General features: G+C 43.6%; 1 protein-coding gene and 1 long non-coding RNA gene across 51 annotated transcripts in view; one reads left to right on the forward strand and one right to left on the reverse strand.

Annotated features, from left to right (window-relative positions):
* LOC138434011 (uncharacterized) overlaps positions 1-14204 on the forward strand; it is a 110762-nt gene that overhangs the window by 58641 nt on the left and 37917 nt on the right. The gene's annotated exons all lie outside the window — the stretch shown is intronic.
* The window catches only part of ACMSD (aminocarboxymuconate semialdehyde decarboxylase), an 88708-nt gene that overhangs the window by 47171 nt on the left and 27333 nt on the right, over positions 1-14204 (reverse strand). For 22 of the 50 annotated variants that reach the window (XR_011254584.1, XR_011254576.1, XR_011254575.1 and 19 more), the window contains exons 2-4: positions 11377-11669; positions 8081-8125; positions 344-440 (exon numbers count right to left, since the gene is read on the reverse strand). Coding sequence is in view for 29 of the 50 variants with exons in the window: in XM_069577744.1 (XP_069433845.1) it covers positions 344-440; positions 8081-8125; positions 11377-11669 (435 nt within the window). In the remaining 21 variants the exon portion in view is untranslated. The remainder of the gene's footprint in view (positions 1-343; positions 441-8080; positions 8126-11376; positions 11670-14204) is intronic. The other 28 variants (XR_011254588.1, XR_011254587.1, XR_011254595.1 and 25 more) reach the window with 2 other exon arrangements.

Here is a 14204-nt window from a genome sequence, read left to right on the forward strand (position 1 = left end):
GACCTGGGTTCAATCCCTGGGTTGGGAAGATTCCTCTGGAGAAGGAAATGGCTACCCTCTTCAATATTCTTGCCTGGGAAATCCCATGGACAGGGGAGCCTGGTGGGCTACAGTCCATGGGGTCTCAAAGAGTCAAACATAACTGAGCACACACATACCTAAATTTTAAATACACACTCCAAAAACATTATAGTGGGGGGTGCCATCTGTCCCCCAGCGAAGCTGGAACAGTGGAGAAAATGGGATCGGGGGTGCCATCACATAAAACATGTAAGGTAATCAAAGGGCAGACTTGCCTCTAACATCAGATGAAAACATTAATACCTTTTCTCATTGTAAATACCTGTTTGGTCCATTTCTCTAAGACGAGCTTCTAGATCCCAGCAGTTCTCTTGGACCACTCTGAAGACCTTCCCATCTTTCAGCATCTTTGCTTCTCCCTAGGACAGAAAACTCACATCAGCAAAAGGTGACCTAAGCTTACTTAGCTGGAGAAGGGAACAGTAATCCACTTCAGTATTCTTACCTGGAGAATCCCATGGACAGAGAAGCGTGGTGGGCTACAGTCCATGGGGTTGTAAAGAGTCAGACATGACTGAGCGACTAACACACACACGCACACACACAAGCTTACTTAGATTAATTCTTCCTTGTATGCTTGGGAATGTGGTTCTCCCCTAATCTCTTTAGGCATTTTTCCTTAATCCTTGAAGAAGTACAAATCTGTTTGTTTAGCAGAACTCAACTTGTTTTCCGCCTGCCTTAATATTAACTTGGATTTGAAGGGGTGTGCTCTGTGGGTGTCAGAGGCCGGATACAGAGAGAACCAGGTCGTGGTCATGACCTTTTGGGACTATACATCTGAGGATTGTGTAGGTTAGTTACCTTGCCATTCTAAACTGCTGGCTCCAAAAGCTGAGAGGATGGCCCAGGATCTGGAAAACTCTAGATTTATAACATTTTAGAACTGGTAAGGACCTCTGAGATAGGCCATGTTGTCCAACCCTGTTTTTTTAAATAATATTTATCACGGATTTATTTTTGGCTGTGTTGGGGCTTTGTTGCTGCACTCAGGTTTTCTCTAGTTGCAGCGAGTGGGAGTTACTCTTCTCATTGCAGTGGCCTCTTGTTGCGGAGCACGGGCTCTAGGCGTGCAGGCTCAGAAGCTGTGGCACGTGGGCTTAGTTGCTCCATGGTGTGTAGGATTTCCCAGAGCAGGGATTGAACCCATGTCCGCTGCATTGGCAGGTGGATTCTTAACCACTGGACCATCAGGGAAGCCCCAACTGCTTGTTTTATAAAGGAGCAACAGATGGATAGTGAGAGGAAATAATTTGTCTGGCAGAGCAGGGCCCGCTGATGTGTCAGCACCTGCAGGGCGAGGCAGGCCATGCGGTGACTCAGTCTAGAAGGGCATGTGAAGTTTGGTGCTGAGCTGCTGCTTCTCCCAGGCATCATGCCTGCCTTGTACACTACCTTTCAATACTCAGGGAAGGGGGGCCAAACTAAATGGCTTCTCAAAGTATGGCAGTAGGCTCTAAATTGAGCTTCGGGTTGCTGATCCCTAAAGAAAGGGAAAAGTGCTGATCAGGTCCCTAAAGTCAGACTGCTCAGGTTCAAATCATTATTCTGCAATTAATTGTGTAGCCATAAGCAAGTTAAACATCTCTGAACCTCAGTTTGCTCTTTTTTTGTTGTTTGTTTGCTCTTTTTTTCATTATAAAACATGTTAATTTAGCACCTACTTTACTTTCTTTGACTGATATAAAAACTCTAAGGATATACAGTTGGAAAAAGAAAGGATATACAGTTGAGGAAAAAAGAAAAGTTAATAATCTACCACTAAAATTTAGGTTATAAGCATGGAGACTGGAAGGATTGAGAAAAGGAAGAAATTAAGGCACAGATTCCCACCCATGGAAATGAAGAACAGACTACTTGAGTTGATTGGGCAGAGGTTCCATAAGCCTACTATTTTTGTAGATATTAGTAGTTTATTATTTAAAAATGTGTTTTATTGAAATATAGTTGATTTACAGTGTTTATTAATTTCTACTATACAGCAAAGTGATTCAGCTATCCTTCCCAAGATGGTATAATGTGCCACCAAGACCCTCCTTCAAGAATGGAGGAGTTGGGAGTTCCCTGGTGGTCCAGTGGCTAGGACTCTGTGTTTTCACTGCAGGGGTCTGGGTTCAATCCCTGGTTAGGGAACTAAGATCCCTCAAGTTGTGCAACATGGCCAAAAAAAAGAGGATTTCTTCTCCTAGCTTCTGAGAATTGCCAGGGAGTATTGCAGGCAGACAGCTCTCAGTTGTCAGTCCCTATGGGGAAAATAGGAAGATTGCCTTGGGTGGATAGAACCACTTCCCTCAAAGTCCTGCCTCATTTCCAGGGAAGCCCATTTCCAAATACTGGTTACTATGGAGCAAAAGCCCCCTCTTCTTTGTCCCCCAGCCCCAACTTGGGACCCCTGTGGAGGTTGGCTCTTGAGCGTCTTATAGGGTCAGCTTAGACCTCTGTTGAAAACATCACAGCTCAACATTGCCCTGTTTTATCCGACTTCCTCCTTTCCCCTTCCACTGATGTCCATTCTGAGAGCACTTCCTATTAAGCCTTCTGTGTGTTCATCTCCATCTCAGAGTCTGATTCCCAAGGAACCTCAGAACCTCACCTGTGACGCTTCTGATTCTTAAGTTCTAGTTTTAATACTGTCTACAAATGAGTCCAAATATAGCTGATATTTCAAATGTCTGGTATTGTGTACCACTAAAAAGTGTATTTTATAGAATGACCATGTTATCCAGCAATCCCACTCCTGGGCACATATCCAGACAAAACTTCAATTCAAAATGATACAAGCACCCCTATGTTCATAGCAGCACTACCCACAATAGCCCAGACATAGAAACAGCCTAAATGTTCATTGACAGATGAATGGATAAAGAAGATGTAGTACAACGAAATACTACTCTGTCATAAAAAGAATGAGATCATGCCATTTGCAGCAGCATGCATTCAACTAGAGATTATCATACTAGGTAAAGCAAGAAAGAGAGTGAGAAATACCATATAATATCATTTATATGTGGAATCTAAGATTTGGCACAAACGAACCTACGTATGAAACAGAAACACACTAAAAGACATAGAGATCAGACTTGTGGTTGCCAAGGGGGAGGACAATGGAGGAGGGATGGCCTGGGAGTTTGGGTTTAGGAGCTGCAAACTATTACCTATAGAATCAGTGGACAAGAAGGAAAATATTAGCACAGGGGAAAAAAAGAAAAACATATGTATTTTAAAATTCAGTCTTTTATCAACAGATTTCCATTCTGTTCCCCCTTCCCCAGGTGCCCACTCAAGCTCTACCTCTAGACCATGTAAGCTGCTAGACTGGTTGGGCTTGAGGTGCAGAGCTGGCAGAAATAACCCAGACAGTGTCACCGGGAAGCAGCCTCCGTAATCACTGCAGCTGTCCCTTTAAAGTTTCTGAACGACAGCTCCATGGGAAGCTATGTTACAACCACTTCCAGCTGTATTCACTCAACCTGCTACTGCTCATCTCTTGCTCAGATCTGCTTGTCCTCCTGGCTCTGTTGCATCTCTCCTTGATGTCAGCATTATCTTTCTCACCCCTCTGAGACCACATCATTTTTCTCACTTCCCTCTGCTTGACATATCACCATCCCATCCATTTCCCAATATGTCTCCAAAACAGACCCTGCCGTGATCCACATTTCTCCATCCCCACTGCTCCAGCCTTGGTCCAAGCCCTATCTTCTCTCATCTGAAAGACTCTGCAGCCTCAAGCCTGATCTCTTTCTGCTTTCACTCTTGTTCCTCTCTAACCCAGTCCCCACAAAGCAGCAGAGTAAACTCTTAAAACCCTAAATCAGATCTTCCTAGTTCCCCACTGGAAACTCTTGAATGGATTTCTATTGTCCTGAAGATAAAACGCAAAGCCCTTAACCTGACCTAAGTAGGTTCATCATCTAACCCCTGCTTGTCCCCACAACTTAATCATGTGTCTACACCTTTATAAATAGGCTCTTTGTTAACTCTGTTCGGAATACCCTAAGTATTTTGTTTGTTTTCTGTTTGGAACCTGATTGACTTAGCTAAAATATATATATGTAAACATATTAAATAATCCTATGTCCTTTTATATAGGTGCATGTATATATAAGTAGAATTATAGGAAGATGTCTGGAAAGATACCCACCAAACTGTTAATAGGAATTACTTTTGAGGATGGGGAATGCTGATCCAACAAAACTATAGCTTTATCTTCAACAGCTTAAATTTAAGAAGGAGAAATTACTCAGATTCTACTTTTGTAATGGAAAATTAACCTTAAAAATAAAAACATGAAATAAGGACATTGGGAAAAATGAATGGCTTTCAGTCGATTTTAGCTGAGAACCCCATATTATAAGGAATATATTTTCCAAAGTGACCCAGTACATCTGTATATATCTATTTATAAAGATACAAACTTGAGACAACAGTTTCATGAAACAACACTTACCCTCACCGTGAACAATACATTCTGCTATTTTCTTTTGTAATGTATTTTATTTTAAAAGCTGTCCTAACCCACTGAATTCATATTATTACTCATTGTTGGGTTGCAACCCATTAAACACTGAACTAGACGATCCCTAGGCCTACAGTCCTATGGTTTTTTTATCTTCATGAAAGTTGCCCGCTGTCTTGCCCTTCCCACCCCCTGAATTCCCTCACTCTTTTACACAGCACAATATTGTCACTGTCTGTCTGTATGTTCTTTATTCATCTGAGTGTCTTCTTGGCTCCCCAGTGAGAGGGAAGTCATTTTGAGAGCAGGAACCTGATGATTGACGATCACACAGAATAATGTGGGTGAAAATACTAAGTGTGATCGCAATGGTGTGTGTGTTTGTATTTCAAGGGCCTGAAAAACGCTCAGACATTGATGGCCCATGTATTTGAACTGGGCCGTGGATCTGGCCTCCCTTAAACGCTGCGGGGTGTTCCTGCCATCAGCACTTAATTCTACCCTGCCCCATGCTGCTCCTGAGAGGAGGGTGTACATAGTTTTAGAAATTTTCAACCAAATATTTCAACCCAAGGACAAATGATGTTTTCCAGTTCTGAACAAGGCTTTACCATGGCAAACAATACCCCTTGATTCATTCCAAAAGCATTGAAAAATCAAAGGTTAAGAAGAGAAACAAATAGGGCAGACCAAAGATGTGTTTGGGAAATACCTTTCGGGAAATAGGAATCTCTGAGGTAAATCAGTCATGGGATGGGGGACAGAAAATATTATTCACAAAAGGAATGCAGGCAAATAAAAAGGAATTGCTCTAAGCTGAATTTGCAATTTGTATGTATTTATATGTTATTTTCCAGTGACTGTGATCCCTGACCACTGTAATTATAAAAAAAATACCAATTTAATTCTGCTTTGGTTTGATTTGTTTTGTTTTTGAAATGGAGGAAAGGAGAATATCACTTTGATTAGACTACTGTTATATCAGATTTTGCTGGAACTATGCAAGTGGAAGATTTGATTTGAAATATTTTCATTCTTGGGTTTCTTGTTGTTTGTTTGAGGTTTTTTGTTTGTTTTGTTTTTGTTTTGAGATTTGCTGTTATGTTTACCAAACTTTTCTTGACACAAAAACGAAATGAAGGCCATTCAGATCTAGTTATGAAGGGTAGAAACTGCAGCCTGGGACATGGAGTGAAAAAAAAAAAAAGTTACAGGCTGCTCATCCTTCACTTGGGGCTTCCTAGTGGCCTTGTCATCATCTCCACTCAGCTTATTTTCTCTTTTGGGCAGACTTGAGATCCAGCTTAGGGCTTCCCAGGTGGCTCAGTGGTAAAGAATCCACCTGCCAATGTAGGAGATGCTGGAGACACAGGTTCCATCCCTAAGTTGAGAAGATCCTCTTGAGGAAGAAATGAAAACCCACTCCAGTATTCTTGCCTGGAAAATCCCATGGACAGAGGAGACTAGTGGCTATAGTTTATTGGGTTGCAAAGAGCTGGACATGACTTGATGACTGAGCATGAGCAGAAGGCCAGCCTAGATCACCAGCTCCCAGGCTAGGAACTGGCACTTTTCATGGGAGAAGTGCAGTCTGGTGTCTAAACTGGCACTTAGTGGGCAGTCTTTGATGAAGGTGAGAATGAGCTGCTCCAGAGATTCTGATGTATAAAAAAACTCTTTAATGATTCCTCACTGCCTTCAGGATCAAGTACAAAGGCCTAAGCCCATCCCCCAAGGCCCCGTTTGATGAGGCTTCTGCCTACCTCTCCAGCTTCTTCCTACCACCTTGTGCCCCAAACTCTTATATGACTCTATCTGACCCCTACAGAGTACACTAGGTGGGCTTTTAATGCTTTTCTTTTTTTGGCCATGTTGCATGGCATGAGGGATCTTAGTTCCCTGACCAGGGATCGAACCTGCACTCCCCATATTGGAAGTGCAGAGTCTTAGCCTCTGGACCACCAGGGAAGTCTCCAGGGGACCTGTTTAAGCCATTAAGAACTTTCAAGGAATTTGCATTGCCTTGAGATGAAAATCTGGCCTCCTTAGCATGTGCTTCAAGTCTGTCCATGATCTGGTCCCTGCCTGCCTCTTTTCCTGCCATCTCCCCCTTGCACTACATCTTAGCCAAACTGCCCTCCTTCTTGTTCTTTGAATACAGCCCTTCCTCACATGGCAGCCTTTGCAACTGCTATTTCCTCATCCAGGGACACTCTTCCAGGGTTTTCCTTCTCATCATCTTAAGTCTTTGCTACCTCCCCAACCAGCCAGTCCAGATAAATCTCCCAGTCACCCTTTGTTCCAGCACTGCTTTTTATTCCATCCGCTGAAGCGATTATGTTTGTTTGCTGCCCCTAGAATTTGAGCAGGGAGCATGTCTGTCTTGTTCACCAGCATATTCCATGTGTCTAACCTGGTGGGCCTGGCATCAAATAGGTGTCAATAAAAATCAGTGAATGAGTGGATAGAGCCAGTGGTTTTCAAGCTTGAGTGAATATCAGAATCACCTGGAGACTTGTTGAAATACAAATTGCTGGCCCAATCCTTAGCACTCCTGATTTTGTAGGTCTGAGATGAGGCCTAAGAACTGGCCTTTCTCCCAAGTTCCCAGGTGACACATTTGCTGGACTGTGCCCATACTTTGAGAGATGCTGATACCAGCCCTAGCCAAGTGCTTGAGTTCTGAGCTTACAGATGTTTAATATCCCTATGCCTTTGCTCCCTGTCTTTGTTTTCTTTTTCCCTTTATTCCTTGGGCAAACCTTCACCTCTGCTTCCAGACTCAGAAAGAACATCACTTCTTCCAGGAGGCCTTCTCCAAATCTTTGGTGCCCAAATCTATATCCTCCAGTACCTGATCCTTATCTTGTCACAGCGCCTTACCCCTGGTCTTCCCATACCTGCAGTCCTTCAGGGCTGACTTAGTCAAGTTTGTGCTTTGTCAGAAGCTCAGGAAGGTTTCCCCTGCTCTCCACGAGGGCATGTGATGCCTCTGAGAATGAAGTTGGCCTGGACCCCTAGTTGGCAGCTCACTCTCAGGCCTCATTATGTGCTAAATGTTTTGTCCCAAGCCTTCATCCTCTTGCTCTTTCCTCAGGCTAAACTCCACCCTTAATAACAGTGGCTTCTTCTTGCTTTTGTCTCCATGTTTAATTTCTCCACCTGTGCTCTAACCTAAGCTCTTCCATTTATTTGGTTGGCCTTAATATACTGTCATAACTGTGGAGAGAGCTAGGTCGCTTACTTGAGGCAGAGCAATGCTAAAATTGGTTCCAGGGCAAAAAATTTAAAAAAAAAAAAAGAGAGAGAGAGGGAGATTTTTTCATGGCTTCTCCAATTTCAATTTTGTCTTTCTAAATGCTGCTCTTTGAAGTTACACCCATTTTTCAAAATACTTTGGGGAAACCTCAGTGCTGCCTACTATAAAGCTCATTTGGAGGGCAAAAGAGTTGGGGGTCCCTGGAGGACCAAGTGCAAGAAGGTCTCAGACTCAGTTTGTCCAGGGGTCTGAGGCACAGTGGTTCTTTGGGAGACACTCACCTTGCCATGGTGTTGGAGCTGCACCCAGCCTCCATAACCGAATCTCTGTGGGGAAAGGGGAGAACAATCAGACTAGAAGACCATAGCAGAGAGGCCTGCAAGAAAGCGGAGTCCCTGGGCCAGAGCATCCAAGTGCCATCCTTTCAAACAACTTCCCGTTTCCTTCCCCATGCCCATGACCACTTATTCCATGTTTATATTCAGATCAGGTGATTGTTTCCTGAAATTTTCAGGAAGAAAATCCCTTATTACAGAAGTGCTAGTTTTATTTTTTTTTCCCCTAATGCATGTTACAGCATGTTAAAAATTAGTTTTATTTGTTAAAATTTTAATTCATCTATCAGCTCAGTTCATTTCAGTCGCTCAGTCATGTCCGACTCTTTGAAACCCCATGAATCGCAGCATGCCAGGCCTCCCTGTCCATCACCAACTCCCAGAGTTCACTCAGATTCACATCCATCGAGTCCGTGATGCCATCCAGCCATCTCATCCTCGGTCGTCCCCTTCTTCTCCTGCCCCCAATCGCTCCCACCATCAAAGTCTTTTCCAATGAGTCACCTCGCATGAGGTGGCCAAAGTACTGGAGTTTCAGCTTTAGCATCATTCCTTCCAAAGAAATCCCAGGGTTGATCTCCTTCAGAATGGATTGGTTGGATCTCCTTGCAGTCCAAGGGACTCTCAGGAGTCTTCTCCAACACCACAGTTCAAAAGCATCAATTCTTCAGCACTCAGCCTTCTTCACAGTCCAACTCTCACATCCATACATGACTACTGGAAAAACCATAGCCTTGACTAGACGGACCTTAGTCGGCAAAGTAATGTCTCTGCTTTTGAATATGCTATCTAGGTTGGTCTATACACATTATTTTATTTTTTTGGCCATGCGGCATGTGGGATTTTAGTTACTCAATCAGGGATCATACCCATGCCCCCTGCAGTAGAAGTGTGGAGTCTTAACCACTGGACCACCAGGGAAGTCCCTGCAATTTCTGAATAAGGATGAACATTAAAAAATATTTGCTTGTGTACCACCTAAAATCCTTTTCAGATCACTAGCAGTACAGGCTAGAAGGACCACTCTTCAGGAAATACCATCTTAGAACATTAACCCTGCTCTTCAAACTGTGGGATGCAATCTGTGAGTAGCTCATGAAATCAGTTTAGTGGTTAATAACCCAGATGTTCTGAAAACATGAAACAGTATGTGTAACAGATGCCACTGGTGTCCTACCCATATTCCTTCCCTGTAGTGCTTCTGTGAACACCAGCCCTCTTTCAAGCAAAAGCACTCACAATTTTTGGACAAGTTTTTCCCTTTTGCCATTGGAGCCAACTTTGATTAACCAACTTCTAGAGGATCAGAAATACTAGGAAATTAGTGACCGCTTTCTTGCCTGTCCCCCAGATCCCTCAGTCATGACTGAGGGCATTTGTATATAAACAGCATACACTGTTTCTCAGCCCCTTGGGCAGGGTGGCTCTGAGGTGAGGCACACATTCTACACTTTCATGAGCTATGTTGCTTTCTCTGTCTCATCTCCCCACTCTACTGGTGTTTCCTGGGATCACCTCCAAAGTAAACTAACTGCATTTAAACCCTTATCTCAAAGTCTGCTTCTTGGAAAACTCAAGCTAAGATAGTAAACTGTGGAATATAATGAAATAGAATAGAATAAAGTAGGATACAATAGCATAGAATAGGATAAAATAGGATAGGGTAGAATGCTTTCTATGCCTATTAGTTTTGGAAACTCTTATTTCCATTATGTATGTGAATCTTTGTACTGAGTCACAATATGAAATATATTTTTTCTTGGGGGTCATGAATAAAAAAAATCTGAAAAACTTTGCCTAAGAACATAGGTATATATGACTCATGTTAATGATACGTTTTAAAATCTCATTCTGTGTGTTCATTCATTCATTCATTTGTCAAACCCTCATGGAGTCCCACCATGACCAGCCTTTCTAGGGCAGAGAAAATAAAACAGAAGGGAACACAGTCTTGAGAGGCCAACGCTGGGCTGGGCTGGGCGGATGACTGAAGAGCCTCATCATGTGTGAGACCTGCAGTGCCAGAGCGACACACAAGTTCCCTGGGAGCCTGGAGGAGAATGCTAACACTCAGCCTGGGTCAGGCAGTGTCATGGGAGGGGGCCTGGAAAGGAAATCTGGGATTGGATTGGAGTGTAACCTCCAGTGTGCAGTATTTCCATGCTCTAACGCAATGGTTCCCAAAGAGTGAGGTCACAGGGAGGGCATGGAGGCCAGCGACCATGATGTAAAGGGCTTAGTCAACAGCTCCTGTCAGCAAAAACGGGCAGAGTTAATGAACTCCACAAGGATCCTAGCTTGCTGTGGTTGGATGAGAACAGGTGACGATAGTTTGGTTCTTATGTCAGGGCGCAGGGAGGTTGTGTACAGAGGGAGCCAGGTTTTGACAGATCTCTTCCTTCCTGGCTTCCCTCTCACCTCCAGACTGAGAGGGGAGGTCTGGGCTTGAAGCACAGAGGCATTCGTGTGTTTCTGAGTCTGTCCCTGGATTCTTCCCCAGGAGACTTCAGATTTGGTCAATTCTCTACCAACTTTATTCTACCTGGGTAGAAGGTCTGTTCTTGAATTTTAGCTCCAAATAATCACATTAGCTGTGGAAATCTACCTGCTGCTTCCCAAGTGACACAGGAGGAGCTGGCTTAGTAGGCTGGGCATGCAAGGGGCCCTGTCTACCTTGGACCCCTTGCATGTCTCCTTCCTGCACCCCGTTTCTCCTTTGTGGTGCATTCCCACTGTCTTCATGCGTTCGGTCCCCTTGTGTTTTACTTCTGTCTTCCCCTGGATAAAGCTGCCCAGAATGTGTTGGAGGAAGGGCTGGAATGGCCTCAATCAGTTACACTTTAGAGTAAACTTAAATACACTCTTGAACTGGAAATTCGCCATTGAAAGCTTACTTTAATGTGAAAGAAAAGATTTTATTTCCTTCTTTCTTTCCTTCCTTTTTCCCCTCCTTCCTCACGCTCTTACTTTTCCTTCATTCCCTGTGGAATGTTAACCCGTTAGTTCACAGGTGAGAGAGACATTGCATTGGGGAAGGGCAGAACGGCAGGCAGAGGCAGAATGGGGGGACCTTGCCACACATACAACCCTCCTCTTACAAGATCCTTTACTTTCTTGGAGCAGCTTACCATCTTGAAGTCACTGTTTTCTTAGGTGTAAAATGAGGCTAACGGGAGTCTTAGTGACATAAGGTTTTGAGGGAAGTAACTGAAACAATTCAGAGAAAGCTATCGACACCAGACCTGGCTTATAGAAAGGGCCTCATCGATGCTAACAGTGATAATGATGGCGACAGTGATAATGGCGGCGACCTGGTGATGGCAGGGGGAAGCAGAGGTGGTGGTGGTGGTCTCGGCAGGCACGGCGGTACTGGAAGCATGACGCGGCAGTGGTGATGGTTGTGGAGGTGAATTTGGTAGCAGTGGTGGCACCAGTGATGATGGTGGTGGTGGTGACAGGCAATGATGGCAGTGGGGGTGGCGTGGTGGTGACAGCCTGTTCCGTCCTGAGGTTCTGAAATAAGGCACACCCTCCGCTAAGGAGAGAAAGAAGGAGCCCTTTGTCACTCTGCGTTCCTCCCTTCCCTGTCTTGGAAAGCACTTGGAACACTTTTGAACACTTTATACTCCCCTTGAACTTTACAAAGGCCTAATCTACTTGGGGCAACTTTATCTGTTCCAAATCTGGGCTGCACACAATCCCCCAAGTCTCATCCTAGGTTGAAAGAGGCTAAAGTTGAAATTTATGACCTTGGGAGTAGTTTTCGTCAGAGCAAATGACAAGGAGGCATGTACCATCTGAAAATGTTGAGTCTGAACAATGTCCCATGGGCATTTATGGCCATGACAAAAAGAAAAAGTTAAATTCAAGGAAATCAAGTTCTGTATACAAGAGTTGTGTGTCTGAAGTGGCTAGATGTGAATCAGAGGCTGGTGAACTGAATGACACTTTTAATGTCTTGGGGACCTCACACTCATGAGGTGACTAATGAATTCCCGGGTGATGATCTCTATTTTCTCAGAGGAGATATTTAAAAGTCAAGTTTTGTCTAGGATTTTCTCTCCTAAAAACATTACAGTGATTGAGTGCAATTGAATCATTACTAATGAAAGCAGATGTAAATATGTAATTTTTAAGTAAAGGCCCCCTTAAAATTAAAAGAATCTTTGCAAGCCCTACTGTCAGGCACAGAGTAGGTGGGCAGTAAAGCCTTACTGAAGGAAAAAGCTGAAATCTTATTATCCTTCTTGTTGTTAGGAATAATATCATTGTGCATCAACCCCAAATAACTTTTACACAGGTTTCTTGGGCCAGAGTGTGGTCCCTGATTCATCAGGAACAATTTAATCAAGTGCGCCCTCCTGAATCTGCTCTCTCTCCACCTCGGATTCCACCCACCACCCCTGCCAAGGATCTTAACTCTAACTCTGACTACACTCATTATTAGAAAGTGAAAATGAAAAAAGTTCTCAAATCCTAGTCCTCTGTAATCATTGGTTAATCGTCAAGCCAAGCGTTTGATTCTGCTTTTCTATTTCTTCACTGACTAAGGAGGTCAAGGTATTTGAAGCGTGTCTATTAATATTTAACAAGAAAAGGCAGGTTTGAAAAGAGATATCCGTTCTTCCAGAGGGGCTTCATCTTCTAAAATGAAACTAGGGCTGGCTTATTTTTTTCATTCTTTATTGGAAAGCTTGAAAAAGTGCTAAGGAAAGATCAGAGACTGATGCTCTGAAATAACATTTTACCTACAAGAAACTATTTGAAGACAAAGGAAAATCTGCTAGAACTGTTGAACTCTATGAACACCAAGGCATATCTGCTATTCACTCATGTCACTTTAATATTCATATAGACTGATGATATAGTTGATCATATAGACTGGGAATAGGGAGAGAGAAGGATCCCAGGATGACTTAGATGTATTGATCTCACTCTTCCCGGTTCGAAAATAGAGAATCTGTTTTCTGCAAATTGTTTCATGACTAACTTGCCTACATTCCAATGGAAATGCCTACCACATAACAGATCACCTGTTGTGAGGAAGCCCTCAATGGTTTACGTGGGTGTGGGGAATTGGGAAGGGGACTGCTGTCAAGGGTGGCCTTGGGGGCTGGGGCGCAGAGGGAAGGGAGCAGGGACATCCCACCCAGCAGTAATGCAGTCCTGGACCAGCTCTCTGAGGGTGGGTGGGTGTGGACGAAGAGCTCTGGAATGGCCGCCACAGCCCCATGAAGCTCTGGAATTCTAGGTTCATTTCTGAGTCTCAGTGACTTCATCTGTCCAGCCAGGCTAATGATAGAAATCCTATCTGCAATTCACAAGATGTTATGTGAATCAAATTACATGTCTCTGTTGCTCTCTGGAAGTGTAAGAGTATTATGATTATTATTACTACCACCACCATCATCATCACGTATATCAATTATCAAAACAAGAAGAGATTCACAGAGGACAGACTTGTAGTTGCCTAAGCAGGGGGGTGGGGGGAGGTAGGGAAGGGAAGAATTGGGAGTTTGGGATTAGCAGATATAAACTGTCATATACAGGATGGATAAACAACAAGGTCCTACTGTATAGCACAGGGAACTATATTCAGTATCCTGTGATAGACTATAATGGAAAAGAATATGAAAAAGCATATATATGTATAACTGAGTCACTGTACTGTATAGAAGAGATTAATGTAACTTTGTAAATCAACTGTACTTCAGTAACTTTAAAAAAAGTGCATCAGTTATCTGCTTGCAGGATGTTAGACTGCTAGATAAAATCCTGGCTTACGGGTATAGAATGCCCCTCCCCTCTTCTGAGGCATAACTGGAAGATAGGAAGGCATAACATCAAGAGACAGTGGAACTTGTGTGTGGGGAGCCTACAGCGCATGCATTTGTGCTTATAGCCTCTCCATGCTCTGTGTCCTGGCGCTTCCGGAGCAGTTTCGGCGGTGCCTTCAGGGCCTGGCATTAGGTGGGACACCTAGATATTTGCAGCTCTTGGTGACCAGTTCTCTGCTGAAACTGGAGGCAGTCTTCTGGTGGGAGGCAGGTCATGGGAGGTGGGGTTATGA

Source organism: Ovis canadensis, chromosome 2 (assembly GCF_042477335.2).
Source record: "Ovis canadensis isolate MfBH-ARS-UI-01 breed Bighorn chromosome 2, ARS-UI_OviCan_v2, whole genome shotgun sequence".
NCBI classification, from domain to species: domain Eukaryota; kingdom Metazoa; phylum Chordata; class Mammalia; order Artiodactyla; family Bovidae; genus Ovis; species Ovis canadensis.